The sequence below is a fragment of the Homalodisca vitripennis genome, chromosome X (genome assembly GCF_021130785.1).
Source record: "Homalodisca vitripennis isolate AUS2020 chromosome X, UT_GWSS_2.1, whole genome shotgun sequence".
NCBI lineage: Eukaryota > Metazoa > Arthropoda > Insecta > Hemiptera > Cicadellidae > Homalodisca > Homalodisca vitripennis.
The window spans coordinates 43768067-43787438 of record NC_060215.1 but is presented as its reverse complement, the minus strand read 5'-3'; the positions used below and the strand labels follow the sequence as shown (position 1 = coordinate 43787438).

The 19372-nt window shown below is 36.7% G+C and overlaps 1 protein-coding gene across 6 annotated transcripts in view; it reads right to left on the bottom strand.

The window, feature by feature from the left end:
- LOC124368975 (tyrosine-protein kinase Fer) overlaps positions 1-19110 on the bottom strand; it is a 109703-nt gene extending 90593 nt beyond the window's left edge. For 2 of the 6 annotated variants that reach the window (XM_046826557.1, XM_046826560.1), the window contains exon 1: positions 18210-19110. In XM_046826557.1, coding sequence (XP_046682513.1) covers positions 18210-18605 — 396 coding nt within the window. In that variant the 5' untranslated portion in view covers positions 18606-19110. The remainder of the gene's footprint in view (positions 1-18209) is intronic. The other 4 variants (XM_046826562.1, XM_046826558.1, XM_046826559.1 and 1 more) reach the window with 3 other exon arrangements.
- Between the last annotated feature and the right edge of the window lie 262 nt (positions 19111-19372).

The following is a 19372-nucleotide window of genomic DNA, read 5'->3' as shown; positions in this document are numbered from 1 at the left end:
GTATTAAACTATACCGATAACTCGCTTACATGTACCGTCCGTCACTGCTTTACATCGTATCAGAATAATTTTACATTCTTCGAGTGATCCAAGCCAGACAACAACGCCTTGTCCAGAAACGTGGGCGATTTCGATGGTCTAAAACGCGAAGGCTAACTTGAAAACAAAATAATATTGACAGAGTCGAGTGAGAAAGAAACGAGGGAGGGAATGAAGAGACAGGCAGGACCGTAGAGGGGGGTGGTCTCAGAATAGAAGCTGTGGTCTAGGCCCCCGCAACTACAGACAATTGTTAGGCCCCCAGAGGACTCGACGCACATCACTACAGTAGTCCGATCTTATGCGATCCACGCACGTCATTGTCTCTAAATATTCACAGCATTTTCGTCCACAAGGCGTTGGCACATCAGTAAGTGAAATAATGACTGTCTTGAGTCCGGTTGTATCTAATTCAGTCTCTCACTAGTTTGTTTACAAACGGCGGTGTTTAGTTTGGCCTAAAAATATCAGTGCGCGTAGAGTACAGGCCTATTGTTGACAATATCACGAACAAAGTTTCCTTGGCTTTCCGCAAGTGAATCTGAAATTAAATACCACACATTCTTGTGCATTTTGGGATTTGTATACCAAATGTACATCTTTTAAAACGGTAGCATTCAAGGATAACCAAACGGGCTTATCAAATATGGGATGCATGACATAGTCATCATATGGATTTTACATAAAATATGAATATCTAGATTTTAATTTAGATACAAGGATACTTACTTGATCGCTTCATCCAGTCTCGAAAAATTTAGTTTTTGCACTCGACCTGAACTTTCTTTTTTGATATACATTTAAACGAATGTGGCGCTGTAGCCTATTGTATAGTACAGTGTATTTTCTGGGCGCTGCAGTCGCTGAATCTAAAACGATTTCTAGTGCTCCATCTGCTTTATAGTACATTTCAAGTGCAATGATGGATGATTTATTTGACTATACCGTATTCATTTTAGTAAACCTCCGACTTTTCTGCGGTTATATAAATCTATGTGTTTATGCATATAGTATTACACTTTAAATGAATTTATAAGCATAAAATATTTCATCAATCCCCAATAAAACAATTCGAACGAAAGAAGACCAATAGATAAGACACGATTAATTGAGTGGCCGAGTCAATAATTATAAATTACGTACGATCAAAATTGACTCGATTGAGGCAAGTAAGGGGCGTTATTAAAACGTGTTCCTATAATGTTGACGTTCGTACCTTTAGCTTAATTGTAATTTCGGGAAGTGCCCACTTAACTTTTATACTAACTGGGGATAATCAATTACCTCAATGAGCTAAAATATGAAATATATGATACGGGAATACTTGCAGAATAATTTTAAAAAGAAGCTACAAAAACAAATTATTACATCATAATTCACAATTCTATACACAAAACTGACATTCTTGGATGAACAATAAACTGCAGGATTACATCACAGGATTTGCCTCTCATTGGCATAGCTTCGTTGAGCCATTTCAGTTAAAACTAATTTAACACATGACCACGGCAAAACACAAACTAGAAATTTTGAAAAGTGAACTTTAGAAATTCCAACAAAAAATCATACAGATATATTTTGGGAGCTTTACTCTCGCCCTTTGCTCTATTCTGCGTGTGTGACTTTGCAATTCCCTGTTTCAGCATTGTGTGGTAAGGTTACAGTGTAGTCAGGATGGATATGTCATAGTCCACCTGAAAATGTAGATATGAAAGCCTGAATTTGAGTAGACAATGTTTTGTTTTCGTTCAGTACTCATTGTTTATGTCAGTATTTCATTGACAGTTTACAAACAAAACGTACTTCACTTCAAATACACAAAACATGTACTTGAAGAAATGTAACTACGATCACAGAACGCATTTATATCGGAAACTGTCACATCTCGACTCGTGACGTCCGGATAACTTTTCAAATCGTTATCGTCCTTCAATTCCATGAATAGCCTTCCATATCTGTTCAATTCTGTCTATATCTTATCACACACTTCCACTCAACTCTACTCATAGATAAAACTATATATCATAAATTTTCCTGATTTGTACAAAGAAATAATTGCTTGACACAATAATTTACGAATGGTTTTGTAAAAATAGCCGCAACTTTGCTTGTATTCTTCGTGTAAATTAAACTACCGCTTAATTAGCGACGAGCTACGCGGCCTCGGTCTCGAAAAAGCATGCTTTGATTAGATTTGAAGTACGTTAACTTCATTAAATAGGTTATGATGGGTATGATGTAATGATCAAATAAACACGCAAAACTTTCAGAGAATTTAATTCCAAGAGAATAATGTAAAATAGCCTAATAAAAAAACACAAAGTTTAATAACATAATACTTAATGAAATACACACGTTCGAAAAATAAGGCAGAAAATGCAATATCTGTTTATAAAATGAACGTTCTTCGTACAAAAAATTAGTTGCTGATAGTTACTAATCCTTTATTTCAATTTCCCTACCTTATAAATGGTGTTCAAAACAATATCCTTGACAATTTATGCACAATCTAGTGCATTTGACGAAACCACGTGTAGCTTACCTCATAGCATCTCGGTTGTTCTTAAATAGTTCACAAGCGTTTAAAATTCGGTTCAATAATTATTCTTTGGAATTGACTGGTTCTGCTTTAAATAACCCCAAGGGTAATAATCCAAGAGATATTTAAATCAGGGGACCTAGGAGGACAATTAATTGGTCCACCTCGACCAATCCATCTCCTGGAAAACTTATCTGCAAGTGCTCTCTAATATTTAAGTAAATTACATCTTGCCGTTAAAAAAAACGAACAAAGTACATATAATACACATACACTGAACAAACCAAAGATGATAGGCTGCAACAGCTGAATTGTTGGACAGCTGCACAATAATAACTATACAATAGTAACAATTCGGGAATTGTTGCAGCAGTGTTTCCAACTCTCGATTTTCAATAAACTAAAAGCATTTCAATTTGCGCTGTATTTTTAAAATATTGTTTCTCATCGTATAATGTTTTACACTGTAAATGTTTTGTGACTATTTGCTTGACTGAAAAAACATCCTTAAATGTTTTATTTTTACGAAGAACGTTCATTTAATACAAATATATTGCATGTTCTATCTTATTTTTCGTATTTGTTGATTTAATTAAACATTAATTTTTAAACTTTATGTTTGTTTATTATTGGCCTATTTTGCATAATTTTCTTCAGAATTACATTATCTATAAGTTTTGGTCATAAAGTTTGCGTGTTTATTACCCATTTAATGTAGTTAATGTACTTGAAATCTAAATAAAGGATGTTTATCGAGACCGAAATTTGCATATTTTGTCTGATATCTCAGAAATGGGTGATCTTACAGGTCTGGGACGTATTTTATTCAATTTCTCAGATCATTTTACATAAATCAAAATAAATGTAACAACTATCTTCACGCCATAAAAACATCAGTTTTGCTTCATTTCCATCCTTTCCTAGAAAATCGGGTGAAACCTTTCGCTAGCCGTAGCTCGCTAACAACGCGTTTCCAGACAGTGTTTATATGAACTTTTTCTTTATTTTCATGAGAGGTTTATTATGTTACTCGTAGGACACCCTATATAAGGTGAACCCCTTTTAATTAACTGCCTGGCTTCGTTAAGTCTTTTATCGATTTAACTCGGAATTTATTTATTTACGTCCAAAAAACACACACTTCGAAATATGTATGTAAGACAAAAGTTCATTTTTACACAATCACTTGCAGTTTTCATAATGTATACCCCACATTCAATGTGTTGTTTTACATATAACCAATAATAAAATAAATAAGTTTTAGCAAAAATGATACGTTTTAAATGTTTCCCATTGATTAGAAATTGGGTCTTTAAAGACATGGCATGTGTTATAAGAAACCACTGTTAAAGAGTTAAATCATTTCCTACCAATATATATTTACAACCAACATGGATCATATGGAAGACATCATATGAGGCCCCCCATATTGGCCCAGGACTAGAATAACTGGATGCAGTTGGTATATTGAAACCTGTTTACTAACCTAAGTGTCTCAGTTTCCTTGCAAAGTTTCTGCATCCCGCGTTTGATCGAAGATGGACTGGTACCATGTATCAGTTAAAAGTGCACAATACTAACTGTTAAGCTATCGGATAGGATTTAGCTATTCCGTCTTTTGGTTATCACGGGTACATACTCTCTAATTCAATCCTGAAGTGATGTTAGGGAACCAAAAGGTCTCCGAATGACACGATGCCTTTGATGTGGAAGATAGACCCTCTACTCGAGACTTTCTCCTCCATGCATGCGAGTTTCTTGCGAGCACAACGAAGTTCGTGAAGACGTGGCCATTCTAGCCATTCCACCACTTAACCTGGGAAGAATGAAACCTAAACATTCGTGTATGTGACTGGTTTTGGCCTGCTTAAGTACACACTGAGTCTAAGGCTCATTATACAGTTTATGTTCATCGAATTTTATGTTATGCGTTGGACTTCCTGTTATATTTTAATGCGTTTTATCACGTTTTATAAAAGCCATGATAATTGGAATTACTTGCTCTTCTCTTCATATGCTGAGGCTTTAAACCGTGAAAAAGGTGTGGCCAAGTTAAGCGTCTTTTTAGATGTAAGGTAGATACAGTTTTCATGTTCTCACTCGACATACTTTGGTTAAACCGAGCCCATGAGACCGAGATCTAAGAGTGGAGTGAAACATGAAAGAATGAACACGAACAGAATACGCACAGTCCCATCAAGGAGACCGAGATCTAAGAGTGGAGTGAAACATGAAAGAATGAACACGAACAGAATACGCACAGTCCCATCAAGGAGACCGAGATCTAAGAGTGGAGTGAAACATGAAAGAATGAACACGAACAGAATACGCACAGTCCCATCAAGGAGACCGAGATCTAAGAGTGGAGTGAAACATGAAAGAATGAACACGAACAGAATACGCACAGTCCCATCAAGGAGACCGAGATCTAAGAGTGGAGTGAAACATGAAAGAATGAACACGAGCAGAATACGCACAGTCCCATCAAGGAGACCGAGATCTAAGAGTGGAGTGAAACATGAAAGAATGAACACGAACAGAATACGCACAGTCCCATCAAGGAGACCGAGATCTAAGAGTGGAGTGAAACATGAAAGAATGAACACGAACAGAATACGCACAGTCCCATCAAGGAGACCGAGATCTAAGAGTGGAGTGAAACATGAAAGAATGAACACGAGCAGAATACGCACAGTCCCATCAAGGAGACCTAGATCTAAGAGTGGAGTGAAACATGAAAGAATGAACACGAACAGAATACGCACAGTCCCATCAAGGAGACCGAGATCTAAGAGTGGAGTGAAACATGAAAGAATGAACACGAGCAGAATACGCACAGTCCCATCAAGGAGACCGAGATCTAAGAGTGGAGTGAAACATGAAAGAATGAACACGAACAGAATACGCACAGTCCCATCAAGGAGACCGAGATCTAAGAGTGGAGTGAAACATGAAAGAATGAACACGAGCAGAATACGCACAGTCCCATCAAGGAGACCGAGATCTAAGAGTGGAGTGAAACATGAAAGAATGAACACGAACAGAATACGCACAGTCCCATCAAGGAGACCGAGACCTAAGAGTGGAGTGAAACATGAAAGAATGAACACGAGCAGAATACGCACAGTCCCATCAAGGAGACCGAGATCTAAGAGTGGAGTGAAACATGAAAGGATGAACACGAAGAGAAGACGCACAGTCACATCGAGGTAGCACTTCACAACACAGGGCCAGACTCGATGACGGGTTACCTCGGTATTTGGTCAAACCGAGCCCAAGAGACCGAGATCTAAGAGTGGAGTGAAAGATGAAAGGATGAACACGAAGAGAAGACGCACAGTCACATCGAGGTAGCACTTCACAACACAGGGCCAGACTCGATGACGGGTTACCTCGGTATTTGGTCAAACCGAGCCCAAGAGACCGAGATCTAAGAGTGGAGTGAAACATGAAAGAATGAACACGAACAGAATACGCACAGTCCCATCAAGGAGACCGAGATCTAAGAGTGGAGTGAAACATGAAAGAATGAACACGAACAGAATACGCACAGTCCCATCAAGGAGACCGAGATCTAAGAGTGGAGTGAAACATGAAAGGATGAACACGAAGAGAAGACGCACAGTCACATCGAGGTAGCACTTCACAACACAGGGCCAGACTCGATGACGGGTTACCTCGGTATTTGGTCAAACCGAGCCCAAGAGACCGAGATCTAAGAGTGGAGTGAAAGATGAAAGGATGAACACGAAGAGAAGACGCACAGTCACATCGAGGTAGCACTTCACAACACAGGGCCAGACTCGATGACGGGTTACCTCGGTATTTGGTCAAACCGAGCCCAAGAGACCGAGATCTAAGAGTGGAGTGAAAGATGAAAGGATGAACACGTAGAGAAGACGCACAGTCACATCGAGGTAGCACTTAACAACACAGGGCCAGACTCGATGACGGGTTACCTCGGTATTTGGCCGCCTCTGATCGGCGCGGCATGGCAACATGCTAGTCATTGCACTTCTCACGACTCGATATATCAATGGCAGACGACTCATCACTTTCTCACAGACCTTCGGGCTTACTCGTAAGTGTGCACTTCACTCGATCCGCAATCACTGCCACTAAATGACACAACCTTTTGTTTCAAGGAGCGTTACGACTGACAGGTATTTGTAGTCACCATAACCACCCGTATCTTATGACCAGTGCGATAAAAGGATAAAGAATGTCTTATTTCACCAGGTGAAGTATGGAGCAAGAATCACTCTCTGACACGTGACTTGGGGACGAACGGTTTAAAGGTGACTTCCAAACCACCATCAATGCCCGTGCAGGCGGGTCGCTTACAAGGACAGGATCGCTCAGCGGTCCCCTATCCAAGCAGCAGCGACTTGTTTATCTTGCGATAACCACCTTACCCACGATAACGTATAAAAGATACCATCTTTAGAACGACGGTCCACAGCGCCACCACCATTTTACGAATGGTCACGTTTTAATTCGCCAGAAAGAAGTTCTCTTCATATATTACTGCCTGGTGATGCCATGCTAAAATTTAACTGATGTGGTTTGCAGATAAAATTTTGACAAGGGCTAAAGTATTTATAAAAAATTATCCACGTAATTTGAAGATTATTCAAGATTATTGCCTGAATCCTAATCGAGATTCTGAAGCTACATATACAAATACAGGTCATACCCAAATAGGATTCTATAAATCGGTCACAATACACTAAAGTTTATAAAACTTCTGCCCAGTAAAAATACAACATTCGAATTGACCCACTTCGTCTATACTATCCTGTATGCGTCACCGCCTGAAAATGACTCACTCCACCACTTTTGTTTTCACCACTTCTAAGAAACCCCTCCGACTTTCTAATTTCAAAACGTCTCTGCAGACGTTCGGAGCTGGTGCATTCAAACAACGCACACTCCCTGAAAACAAAAACACGGGCGCCAGACCACTTTTTGGGTTCTTTGATTTCACAACACACAATAAACACAAAGACACTTACGACTCTGTAAAAATTGTACTATAAGATTTCCCCTGTTAGTTTCTTTCCAACATATGTATCCATCTCTGATTCCAACTTCAAATAAACGTTATCAATACAGAGATCGCTAATGCAATAGCATCAGTCAAACGAAACAAAAAGTAAATTTAAACTAATTTATTTAGAGCAAAAGCTAAAGAACCTAAATATAAGTAAATGTATTTTTGGAGATATATACCGATAATGCTGTTGTACATGCATCAAAATATAATGTTTTCTAGAACCTTCTTTCGACTGACAGCTGAATTATACGCTGCTGACAGAATACTTTACAAATACCGAAACTGTGGCGATTATAAACAGTGTTATATAACAGATTATATAACAAAGTTCTGATATCAAGGAAGTGAATCGTGCACAACAATATCAATCGAAAAAATCTCTGGCATTGTCAAAGCCATCTTCGCTTTTACAAACCTGGAAACAATCTTTACAGATTCAAGACATATCTTTAGCCAATTGCCATCGGTAGTGATGGCATACAGGTGTAAAATCAATGGCGATCTTAAAGACTACCCGGGAAATTCGCTACTCCGTCTCAGATTGTTCACAGTCCGTATTTCATTGTAGTTTGAAGTGACTTGAAATGTACCCTCATCTATGACTTCAAGTTACATACTTACGGTGGTAATCCTACTGTGGTCAATTTATATGCATACCTGAAACCTGCCTTTTTACTGAAACCTGTAGAATTTAATTATACTGAAAGAAAAAAAAAATACACCTGTGTCTATATTTTGTTCTGTGGTGTTTATGTTTTTGGGGTGGAGGGGGGAGGGGGTTTAGAACCTGTAGGATCAAGAGATGGACTCCAGGTTGAACTTTTTTGAATAAGTTTGTGGACAGTCGCAAGTTACATGGATGCCAAAATCTATAAACATCTTCTTGTCGGGTGTTTTACAGGTCTTAAGACATAACCTATCCGAGTATACAACAGTGTTTTAACAGAGACCGGGGTTATACAGTAGTAAGGCTATGCAGAGAACATTTTATATGCTGCCGTGGAAATGTTCGGTTCTTTTCCATACCAACACATAAACCGACACACACTCACACACACACAAAACGCTGCTCAAATCACGAAAACCTACAGACAGACAAAGTCATTTTTTTTTTCTTTTTTAGTTTTTTTCTTGACACATTTAAACTTTTACGGCCAAAATTAGGGACATATGATCAGCACCTAAAAAGAATATTTTCCTATCATTATTTGTAGTCTATTAATTATATAATGAGTAAGCTACTATATTATTTATTTAATTATTATGCTCGACTTATAATATTTTGTCAATGTAGAAGATGTACCTCTGCACAGGCTTGCCTTTAGAGGTATATTATATTTCCCAAAATATAAAAAAGATGAATTATTTAGAGCTGGGGGGGAGAGTATTTTAAGTATGTTAGTTAACCAAAACGTGTTTTTTTTAGTTTTTATTTTAATTTTAGTACATTCTAGGAAAACAGTTAAGTTAAACTTTTAGATTATATTGATGTCTATGTAAATATTAATATTTTAATTTTGTGAGCTTCAATTATCTTAGTGTAAATCTTATAGCATATTTTTTCTGGTCGACACCCTGGCAGGTCAAGGACTTTATTGTATACATATCTGTTATTGTTTATTATGTATTAACTATGTTTTATTTTTGGGAAATAAATATTTTCTTTCTTTCTGTCTTTCTTTCTTTTTGCAGCAGATGAGGGTGCTCCTTTAACTCATCATCTAGTGCGAGTTAACCAATTTGAGAAGTATACCAGGTACCTAACAATTGTATGACGTTCACTGGGTAATCACACACTTTTACAGTTCAACCTTGCTATGCGGCACGATTAGCCGGACGTTACAGGCCAGTTACAAGAACGGTGGAGTGTAGGAATGAGTGGGGGACCCACCTTCACACTACAAAACTGTTAATATAACATCACTGTTACTAGTAACTGTTTGTGATTGTTTATTTGCACAAGACCTGATGCGATCCCACACTGCCATTGTCTTGTTTGCGAGCTCAGTACACACTTGTAGAGAGCGATCAACATGTTATACAACAGATTATACACAACACTACTGTTTTGAACCGTGTCCGAAGCGCGGTGTAGTGGACGTGCTGCCCGGAACTGCTAGAGCTCCACACTGACACAGCGAGAGGACAGTGGCAGTGGCAGAGAGGCAGGGTCGGGTCAGTGGCCGCCGGTCTACGGGTTACGGACGGAGGCTGCCCCACAACATTGTAAGTCATCTCCAGGCACGGCCAGGCCACGTCACGTCCCGCTCGGCATTATTCACATGTCGTGTTCACGTACCTTGGGAACTTGTCAAAAGTCGTAATGGAAGAAACGGGGAAATATTCTACATTCAGCAACAACGTCGCAATACCAGCATGATATTGTCAATGAGGTAACAATGTAGAGGCATTGGCCAACCCAGAATCTACAAGACAATACCTCACACAAATTTTATGAATAGTTTTTTTTCAGACACTTCGTGAAAAATGCTGTAAACAATTACGGCTATTACTTTCCAAGTTCATGTTTCCACAAATAATAATTTATGACGCACTACAATTTATCATAAAAGCATGTATTATATTTTTATGGTTTAGAAGGTTAATTATTAATTAATTAGGTATTGCAGAAAGCCAAACAAGAGTAAATATTACTATGTAAAAAGACTTGTATGTAAATCCAGTAGTTAAAATTCTTTAAACCAGAAAAGGACCAGCGTCGTGCAACCCTACTACACCTCCTGCCTGGAATCGCAACGATGGAAGAACATTTCGTTTGGTTGTTTACGTCCTCGTTAGAGATTTTCAAAGAAGACAACAGTACAATTACGAGAGTACTGTAAATGCTAGAGCTCGGGATGAGCCAATAAGTGCGGGATGGCTACTGTGTTTGTTTACGTCCTAGTGATAGATGTCAAGAGATCACCATGGTACACTTCCCAGAGTATTGTAGGTGTAGAGCTCGGGATGAGCCAATGTGTGCGGGATGGCTACTGTGCTTGTTTACGTCCTAGTGATAGATTGTCAAGAGATCACCATGGTACAGTTCCCAGAGTATTGTAGGTGTAGAGCTCGGGATGAGCCAATAAGTGCGGGATGGCTACTGTGCTTGTTTACGTCCTAGTGATAGATTGTCAAGAGATCACCATGGTACAGTTCCCAGAGTATTGTAGATGTAGAGCTTGGGATGAGCCAATAAGTGCGGGATGGCTACTGTGCTTGTTTATGTCCTAGTGATAGATTGTCAAGAGATCACCATGGTACAGTTCCGAGAGTATTGTAGATGTAGAGCTCGGGATGAGCCAATAATGCGGTTTGGCTAATAAGCTTGTTTACGTTCTAGTGATAGATCGTCAAGAGATCACCATGGTACAGTTCCGAGGGTATTGTAGATGTAGAGCTCGGGATGAGCCAATGTATGCGGGATGGCTACTGTGCTTGTTTACGTGTCCTAGTGATAGATTGTCAAGAGATCACCATGGTACAGTTCCAAAAGTATTGTAGATGTAGAGCTCGGGATGAGCCAATGTATGCGGGATGGCTACTGTGCTTGTTTACGTCCTAGTGATAGATTGTCAAGAGATCACCATGGTACAGTTCCGAGAGTATTGTAGATGTAGAGCTCGGGATGAGCCAATGTATGCGGGATGGCTACTGTGCTTGTTTACGTCCTAGTGATAGATTGTCAAGAGATCACCATGGTACAGTTCCGAGAGTACTGTAAATACTAGCGCTCGGGATGAGCCAATAAGTGCGGGATGGTTACTGTGCTTGTTTACGTCCTAGTGATAGATTGTCAAGAGATCACCACGGCACAGTTCCGAGAGCATTGTAGATGTAGAGCTCGGGATGAGCCAATAATGCGGTTTTGGCTAATAAGCTTGTTTACGTTCTAGTGATAGATCGTCAAGAGATCACCATGGTACAGTTCCGAGGGTATTGTAGATGTAGAGCTCGGGATGAGCCAATAAGTGCGGGATGGCTACTGTGTTTGTTTACGTCCTAGTGATAGATGTCAAGAGATCACCATGGTACACTTCCCAGAGTATTGTAGGTGTAGAGCTCGGGATGAGCCAATAATGCGGTTTGGCTAATAAGCTTGTTTACATTCTAGTGATAGATTGTCAAGAGATCACCATGGTACACTTCCCAGAGTATTGTAGATGTAGAGCTCGGGATGAGCCAATAATGCGGTTTGGCTAATAAGCTTGTTTACGTTCTAGTGATAGATCGTCAAGAGATCACCATGGTACAGTTCCGAGGGTATTGTAGATGTAGAGCTCGGGATGAGCCAATAAGTGCGGGATGGCTACTGTGTTTGTTTACGTCCTAGTGATAGATGTCAAGAGATCACCATGGTACACTTCCCAGAGTATTGTAGGTGTAGAGCTCGGGATGAGCCAATAATGCGGTTTGGCTAATAAGCTTGTTTACGTTCTAGTGATAGATTGTCAAGAAATCACCATGGTACAGTTCCGAGAGTATTGTAGATGTAGAGCTCGGGATGAGCCAATAAGTGCGGGATGGCTACTGTGCTACTGGAACCGGGCCAGCCGCGAGATATTTCAGTCGATCAGCTGTTGATTCGTTTGTCTCCACTTCCGGCCTATCGCCACATCCGGCACAAACACTGCATTGGCCGTCAAATTGGCGAGAAAGACGTGCCAATATAATATCATAACTTAAGCTTTTAGGATTCTCTTAGATCTAGAGCGACTACACATTCTTAAACTTTGAACTAATCTCATATTTATTTTAAAATATTATTTTAAACCAATGGTTTAAAGACGATAACATAAAAAACATGTTCTTATATTGTTTATGTCTATAATAGGATAAAATATATCGATCAGGTGATGATTCATTTGTATCCGCTTCCGGCCTCCACCACATCCGCCACAAACGCTGCACAGGTCGTCAAATTGACTGAGAAGACGTGACAATAATACATTCAATGAGCTCAACTCAAATTTAGACAACAATGATTCTCTAATAATAAAGGTTCGATTGAATACTATTACAAACGTGAAAAAATTTAAAACTCAGGGTAGCTGTGTAAATTTGGTTATAATCAATAGGGACTTTAAGTGAGAAAAATGCATCGGATAGAGATATACTTTTGGAGGGTTTTCAGACTTTTAAAATCTTTTGATGGTGTATTCTTAAAATACTTAGGAGCAAATGTCGAATTGTAGTGCAAAGGTTTGTATAATGAATTGGGACTGCAACTGTAGCCTACTTAGATACTTTGCCACTGCTAGTGTGGCTGATTGCTTTCTTAGGGGATATTCCTCCATCGTTTTAAGAAAAACTAGGTTGTGTGCTTACACAATGAAAATGTGCACTTCACTTCGAGACTTCTATAATAAAATAAAGTCTTATATCCATCATTTTAATACACCAGAAAATGATTGGAGTCGGTTAACAACAATCGTTAGCTAATGAAAATGGAATTAAGTTTTATCATGATGTTTTGATTGAAAATTGTAGGTAGGAAGTTGACATAAATCGGGAATATCACGATTATTACGTTTAAGGAATTGCCTTGAAACCGCTTCAACGATTAATTTCTTAAATAATGCTTTATTGTACACTTAGAGCATGAAAGAAACTACTAAGTTGTCAAATTACAACTTCATTGACGTTATCTTTTCCGGGATACAAGTATTTTCAACAAGACAAGTGAACTTGACTGGAACATTAGAATAGCAGCTTTTAAACATCTAGTAGTTGACAACTTCGCTCGTCGGAGAAAAGATCATCTTATAGATAAGTTTTTCTGTTAACTCTGGAATTCCCTATATCCTAATTTGACAACTGAGGAGACGCAATTCACATGTAGCTAGGTTTTATCCTAAGGAGAATTGTTTGGGGATAATGGTGATCAAAGGCTGATAACATTGCTCACATCTTAAAGAACTGAACATATACTCTCGTTTTGGTATTGATTGTGATAGTAGGCGTTGTTCTGCCAACAAGGATAACACGATGAGAACAACAGTTGCTCTGGATTATGCAGAACAATAACAAAGTCTATTCTAATCTATGGGTTCAAGGCATAACCAACCAAGGGTGTATCAAAGTCCCTTCAGCCACCTTACATTGGACCATACATGAAATATAAGAATGGTGTAAGAATAATATTATCACAATCAGTAATAAACACAATAAGGTATATGGATCCTGTTAAGCCAGTTTTCTCACATTGTTTTTGACAACAACAGAACAACTCAGGGAACACCTGAACAAAGTTTAACAACTCCAGCATTCGTTCCTGCATTATTCCAGCTCATCTGGCACAGCAAAAATACTCAACATCAACACACCAAACCTTTTTTACATCCATACAAATTCTACTTCTCTTGACAGAAGGCGATTTGAAGATTTTGGTAACTAAATGAACAGGAATTTAAACACTTTTTCTGTCACATGAGATCCCAACTTGTGTTTGTGTGGACTCTTGTAAAATTTGAAGTGGTAATAAATAAATCCCCTAATACAATTGCTAATAACTAAAAGAAATTTGACACTAGTGAAGCACAGGTATGTACTGAGTTATGATTAATTGTTGTATTTTTACATGATGTTTGTTAAATGCCTCTTTCATATATAAAAATATAGAATCAGAATAATTAAAAAATATATGTAATGGTATCCTACCTAATTTTTAATTAATATGTAATGTTGCTTTAAGATGAAACATCACTTAGCCTGTGTTTTACCAATCTTATGACCAAAAATTATAAAATATTCTATAAAGGTAAAAAGTGTACAAAGTTTAAAAAACTAAAAATTAATTAATTTGATATACAACAAATATGTTTGATTTGAAAAAAATGAGAATAATATTAAAACATGTTCAATGGGACAATTTAATTTTGTTCTGAAAACTTAATTTTCCATAAGATTGCATGTAAGTAACAAATACTTTTTACATGTTATATCTCAATATTTTAATATGTAGTCATCTTCAGGTTATGACATCTGACCATTCTCCCTTGTAAGAATGCCTGTTCTTTTACGAAGATTGCCCCTTATAAAAAGACAGAAATGGCATTCTGCACAACCTTTTTTCGTTTATTTTCAAAAAGAGATAAGAGTTTTGTTATTTAATTATGCACATTCTGTTTTAAAATTTCATGAGTAAGATTTAATTTTATATGTATTCTACTACAATAATTCTGGCTATCTGATCTATTTAAACAAAAACTCCCAAAAAATTAAAATTAACAATGCATCCAGTAAATATTGATGATAATAACCCCTGGGAACACCGAAAATAGTAATTTGTATACATAAAATTTAAAAGTGTTTTTATAACATTACATATTCAATATGAAGAAACAATGTGACTTTGTATAACACATTATATATACTGACTTTATAACAAACACTTTTAAATTTAAATAATATTTAAATATATTCAAAAGATAAATTTTAACAAGTATGTAGACTAAAAAACCAACTTTAACTGAATAATTAAAGTAAAAAAAATCGAATGGGCTGATAATTCATACACACACTGTTTTTACTCACTGCAGGGGGAGGGGGAGTTTCTAAAACTCAATAGGACAATCAAAAAATGTGGATGTAATGTGGAAGAATGATAGCAAAGACCATGTGCATCTACCAGTGGTTTACTAATAATCTGGTAATTAAACAAATCTAAACAATGAGAAATATTTTTGCAATGTCTCATTGTGCCAATAAAACCTTTCTTCACTAGACGCCTAATTAAGTTTTCTAGAGGTACATTCTGCTAACTAAAACACTTTGGAAGTTTGTTATAGAATACACTAAGACTAGGTAACTAAGTTGTAAAAAGATAATAGCAATCTGTAAAAAGTAATAAACTATAATAATGAGTAGTAACACTTCATTAGCTCAAAATTTCTCCCATTATTAACTGTGCCTCCTTAAGAAACTTTTAATTGGTTAATAAAACAAAGTGGGGTGATTCCGATCAGAAAATTAAGTAATACTATCCTAGTTTTGATGTACCTGACATGCTTGTTAATTTATTTAATTTTGAAATGATGGGAGGAGATGACTGCCTAATGAACAAAACACACAAAGTGTGTGTCCTTAAATAATGTGATTTATGCGTAAATATTAATGATTCTCTCCTTAGTTAAGTCTTGAACATTAACTAAATACACTTTTCAAGCTACATTTCATATCAAAACATTGTAGAGGTAAAATTTGTGATACAGTATTTCTAAGTTTAGCAATATAGGAGCGTTATTGAATGCGGTTTTACTGTAGAAAATACATACATTTTGTAGCATATTTATTTTTACAGTAGTTATTACAAAACTTGTGAATTTGTATTTTTAGAAGTTAATAAGTTAACCTTTAGCTTTGAATCATTTTGTTTTAATTTCATCCTTTAAATCCTTTAGTTTCTTTATATATCATCAAAATAGTTTACTGCACTAAAACTATTTAAGTAGGAAATATTTTACCCTAATTTGATCCTACACAAAATTTATAGAAGGCTACATCCAGCATACAAAGGCTTTGCTTGCAATTCTCAGACTGTATGCCACAATGTCAAGCATACAGTGACAAAATTAACTGCTTTGCTAAACAGCACTCATTGCTGTCATGAAAGCATTAGAGTCACACCAAGGAAATGCTACACTAACTTTGCTGCCAATTCAGTCTCTCTTCATTATTCTGTTTTTATTTCCAACAACACACATAAATATTAAAAATCCATTCATGCATTTATGTAATAGTGTATTGGGTTATAAGCAAGGAAAATTTAATCAAGTTGGTATTATTATTGGGTGTTTATAGAATTATATATAAAATATGTAATTAATTATTAAAGTTTAATTCATATTTATAGAAATTTTACTAATTTAATATTTAGTGACTAGTTGGCCTAGGTGGAGTATACATTTTTTTATCTATAGTTATGGGCAGATTTAGGACTGAACACTTCTGACTAAAAAAATAACATGATAAAAAACAGCACAATCCCTCCTCATTCTATTTGAGACCACCAAAGCTAAAATAATTTTCAAACTCAGGTACAAAAGTTCTAATAGCTTCAAAGTGAGGTAAGGGTGTGATAGAGAAAAGTCTCCCCATATGGGTATATCTTACCCATTACTTTTTGTAACTAACAGGCACGAAATAAAAGCATACCACAGTTTCACAATAACATTGAGCTAGCACTGGTAGTGGCATAGGAGCTTAATAAAGCTAGGACTAATCGAAGGCCAAGAATTTGTTAACTTGTTGCAATGAAATTTCACCTACATATTTTAACGTTGTCTAGATGTATCTTCATGCGCTCATAGTTAGTATGTTCAAAAACAGCTCACTGTTACCTTACATATAAAACTTAAGTTTACTTATTTACCTAATACTTTGCCCACACTTCGGAAACCACTCAATAACACAAATAAGTGAACAGAGAATAGAATACAAACTATTTTAAGGAATTTCAGGAATGAGGTTCAGAAAAATGGTTAGATTTTAAGAAAATCGCATCTTCCTCACTTATTTTCATTACATTTTGTAAATTATAAAAAGGGCATCCATCTATATGTGACTTTCATTTGTAAAATATAATATATTATATTTGTACATTTGTATTTAATAACTACTAACATTCTTATGCAGGATGAATTTATGTATAATGATGTAAAGCACAAAGTATACAAAAATTAGCAATAGATTGTGTGTTTATTGCCGAGGTGCTGATGCCTGCGCAAAGATGCAGCTGACATGTGGCAATGTATAAACATAGACATACAAAATATAAACTTTGTCAAATATTACTACAAAGCGATAAGATTTTTCATGGAAAAATATAAACATAAAATAACTTCCAAAATATCAGAAGCTCCCTGTACACAAAGGAATTATGCTGGCCAAAAAGTTAATAGGTAGGGCTTGTACGTCTTAATGTATATTCTAGGTAGTAGCAGATTGACGAATGGGTTCACTATCCTAGCCAACAGACTGCAGACCCAATGGGGCTACAAACTTAGATTTTAAAAATTACTATTATCATAACTCAGTTAATTTATCTGCAATTACTTTTTAGTTATAAACTATTTATGTAATTTGACCACAGATGCACATTATTTAACATGAACTTTGACGACGTTATTAATCAATTTTCGTCAAAGGCAGCAAGAAAAGTGAAATTAAATGTGATTTATATTCTTTAAATAAGTGTGTACTTCGCTATGTACTAATGATTTTCTCATTGTTAAAAAAATGGTTTATATTATAAAGTGACTCGAATTCATTAAAATTAACTTCAATAAAATTGTTATCTGGCTCAAGTCGTCAGTTTCTAGTGACACTAAGAAGGAGAAGAACTGGCCTAAAGCTCCAAATAATAGGCATATCACTTAAAAATATAAATAATTACTATTTCATTTAGTTATATGACATTTTCTCCTTTATACTTTTAGTATTAAGATCTAAGATGTCTTTTTATATTACTACCTCGTTTATTATATTACTAACTTAATCCTAACGTTTTAAAATTTAATACCATGGTTTTTAGTTACCATACTTAAAATTAAGTTATGAAAGGAAATGACTTACATTAGACATCTGAAGAGAAATTCTGGTGTGTTCATCCTGGTAAGTTTTCCTGGCTTTCTTTTTTTCGATGTACAAAGTATTTAACTTCTCAAGAGTCTCCTTCTCGACTATATCAGCGTTTATTTTCAATAGTTTTGCAACATTTTCCAGTTCCTCTAACACACCTTTCCAAGCTTGAGCGACCAAACTGCCGGTTAAATAATTGTTCTCATCGCCTCTTTCAACCTTCTGACCCTGAGCAGTAACAGCACATAACGCAGAAGAATAATCTCGATCGCACCTCAATTTGGTTAATAAACACCTCCGCATTGTCTCCAACAACCGCAATTCAGCATCTTGCCTTCCAAGGAGCGCTTCATGCCCGCCGCGACTTTGTAGATTCGTGGAAAACCCCATTGTTGAAAATAAACATTAACTAACCTTAAAACACCCGGGGTAATTTTCAGAAACTAAATTGTTAAAAGAACTGGAAAAACTTGGTACACATTAAATTAGCTTCAACAATCATTAAACACATAGTTGGCGGGACAAACTCTTGCGTATAGTTAAATTACAAATAATTTTGAATACGTCATAAATACTAAATGAACTGCAACAAGAATCTTCACAACACTTCACAGACACTCACACCGAAACGTTTCCAAGCAACTCACTGCCTCGCCACCGAACCAACGCAACGCTTGCGCTGTTCTGATCTTCTGTTGCTCTTGATTCTAAAATCAGCTGCGCGCTACGTCAAAAATCAGTTCCACCAACACAAAGGTTAAATAGTTTAACCTCTTTTCATTCCCTCCATTAGTTGGATGACGACACCTATATGTTAGTAAGTTGGTAGAACTGCAGAAGAAAACGAGCAACAGGTAGCAGCACTAACCAGACTCAGTACTGAGAGCGGAGTGTCTAGCTTGCGACTAGCCTAGCACTAACAAAGCGCTTGCCAGCTGAGAGGAAGAGTCTCGCCTCCCGAACGATTACGAAGATTGACGGAAACAGCCGAGAGCTTGCTGGCCGAGTATCGTTATTATTATTACGTTATTTTAGACTTTGTTTACAATGTAAAGCGATGTCATAATACGCCCGGCTATGGAATCAGTTTATAATACAATTTTTTTAACAAGGAACTCTAATAAGAAAATCGTAAATATCTCAATTATAGTATGATA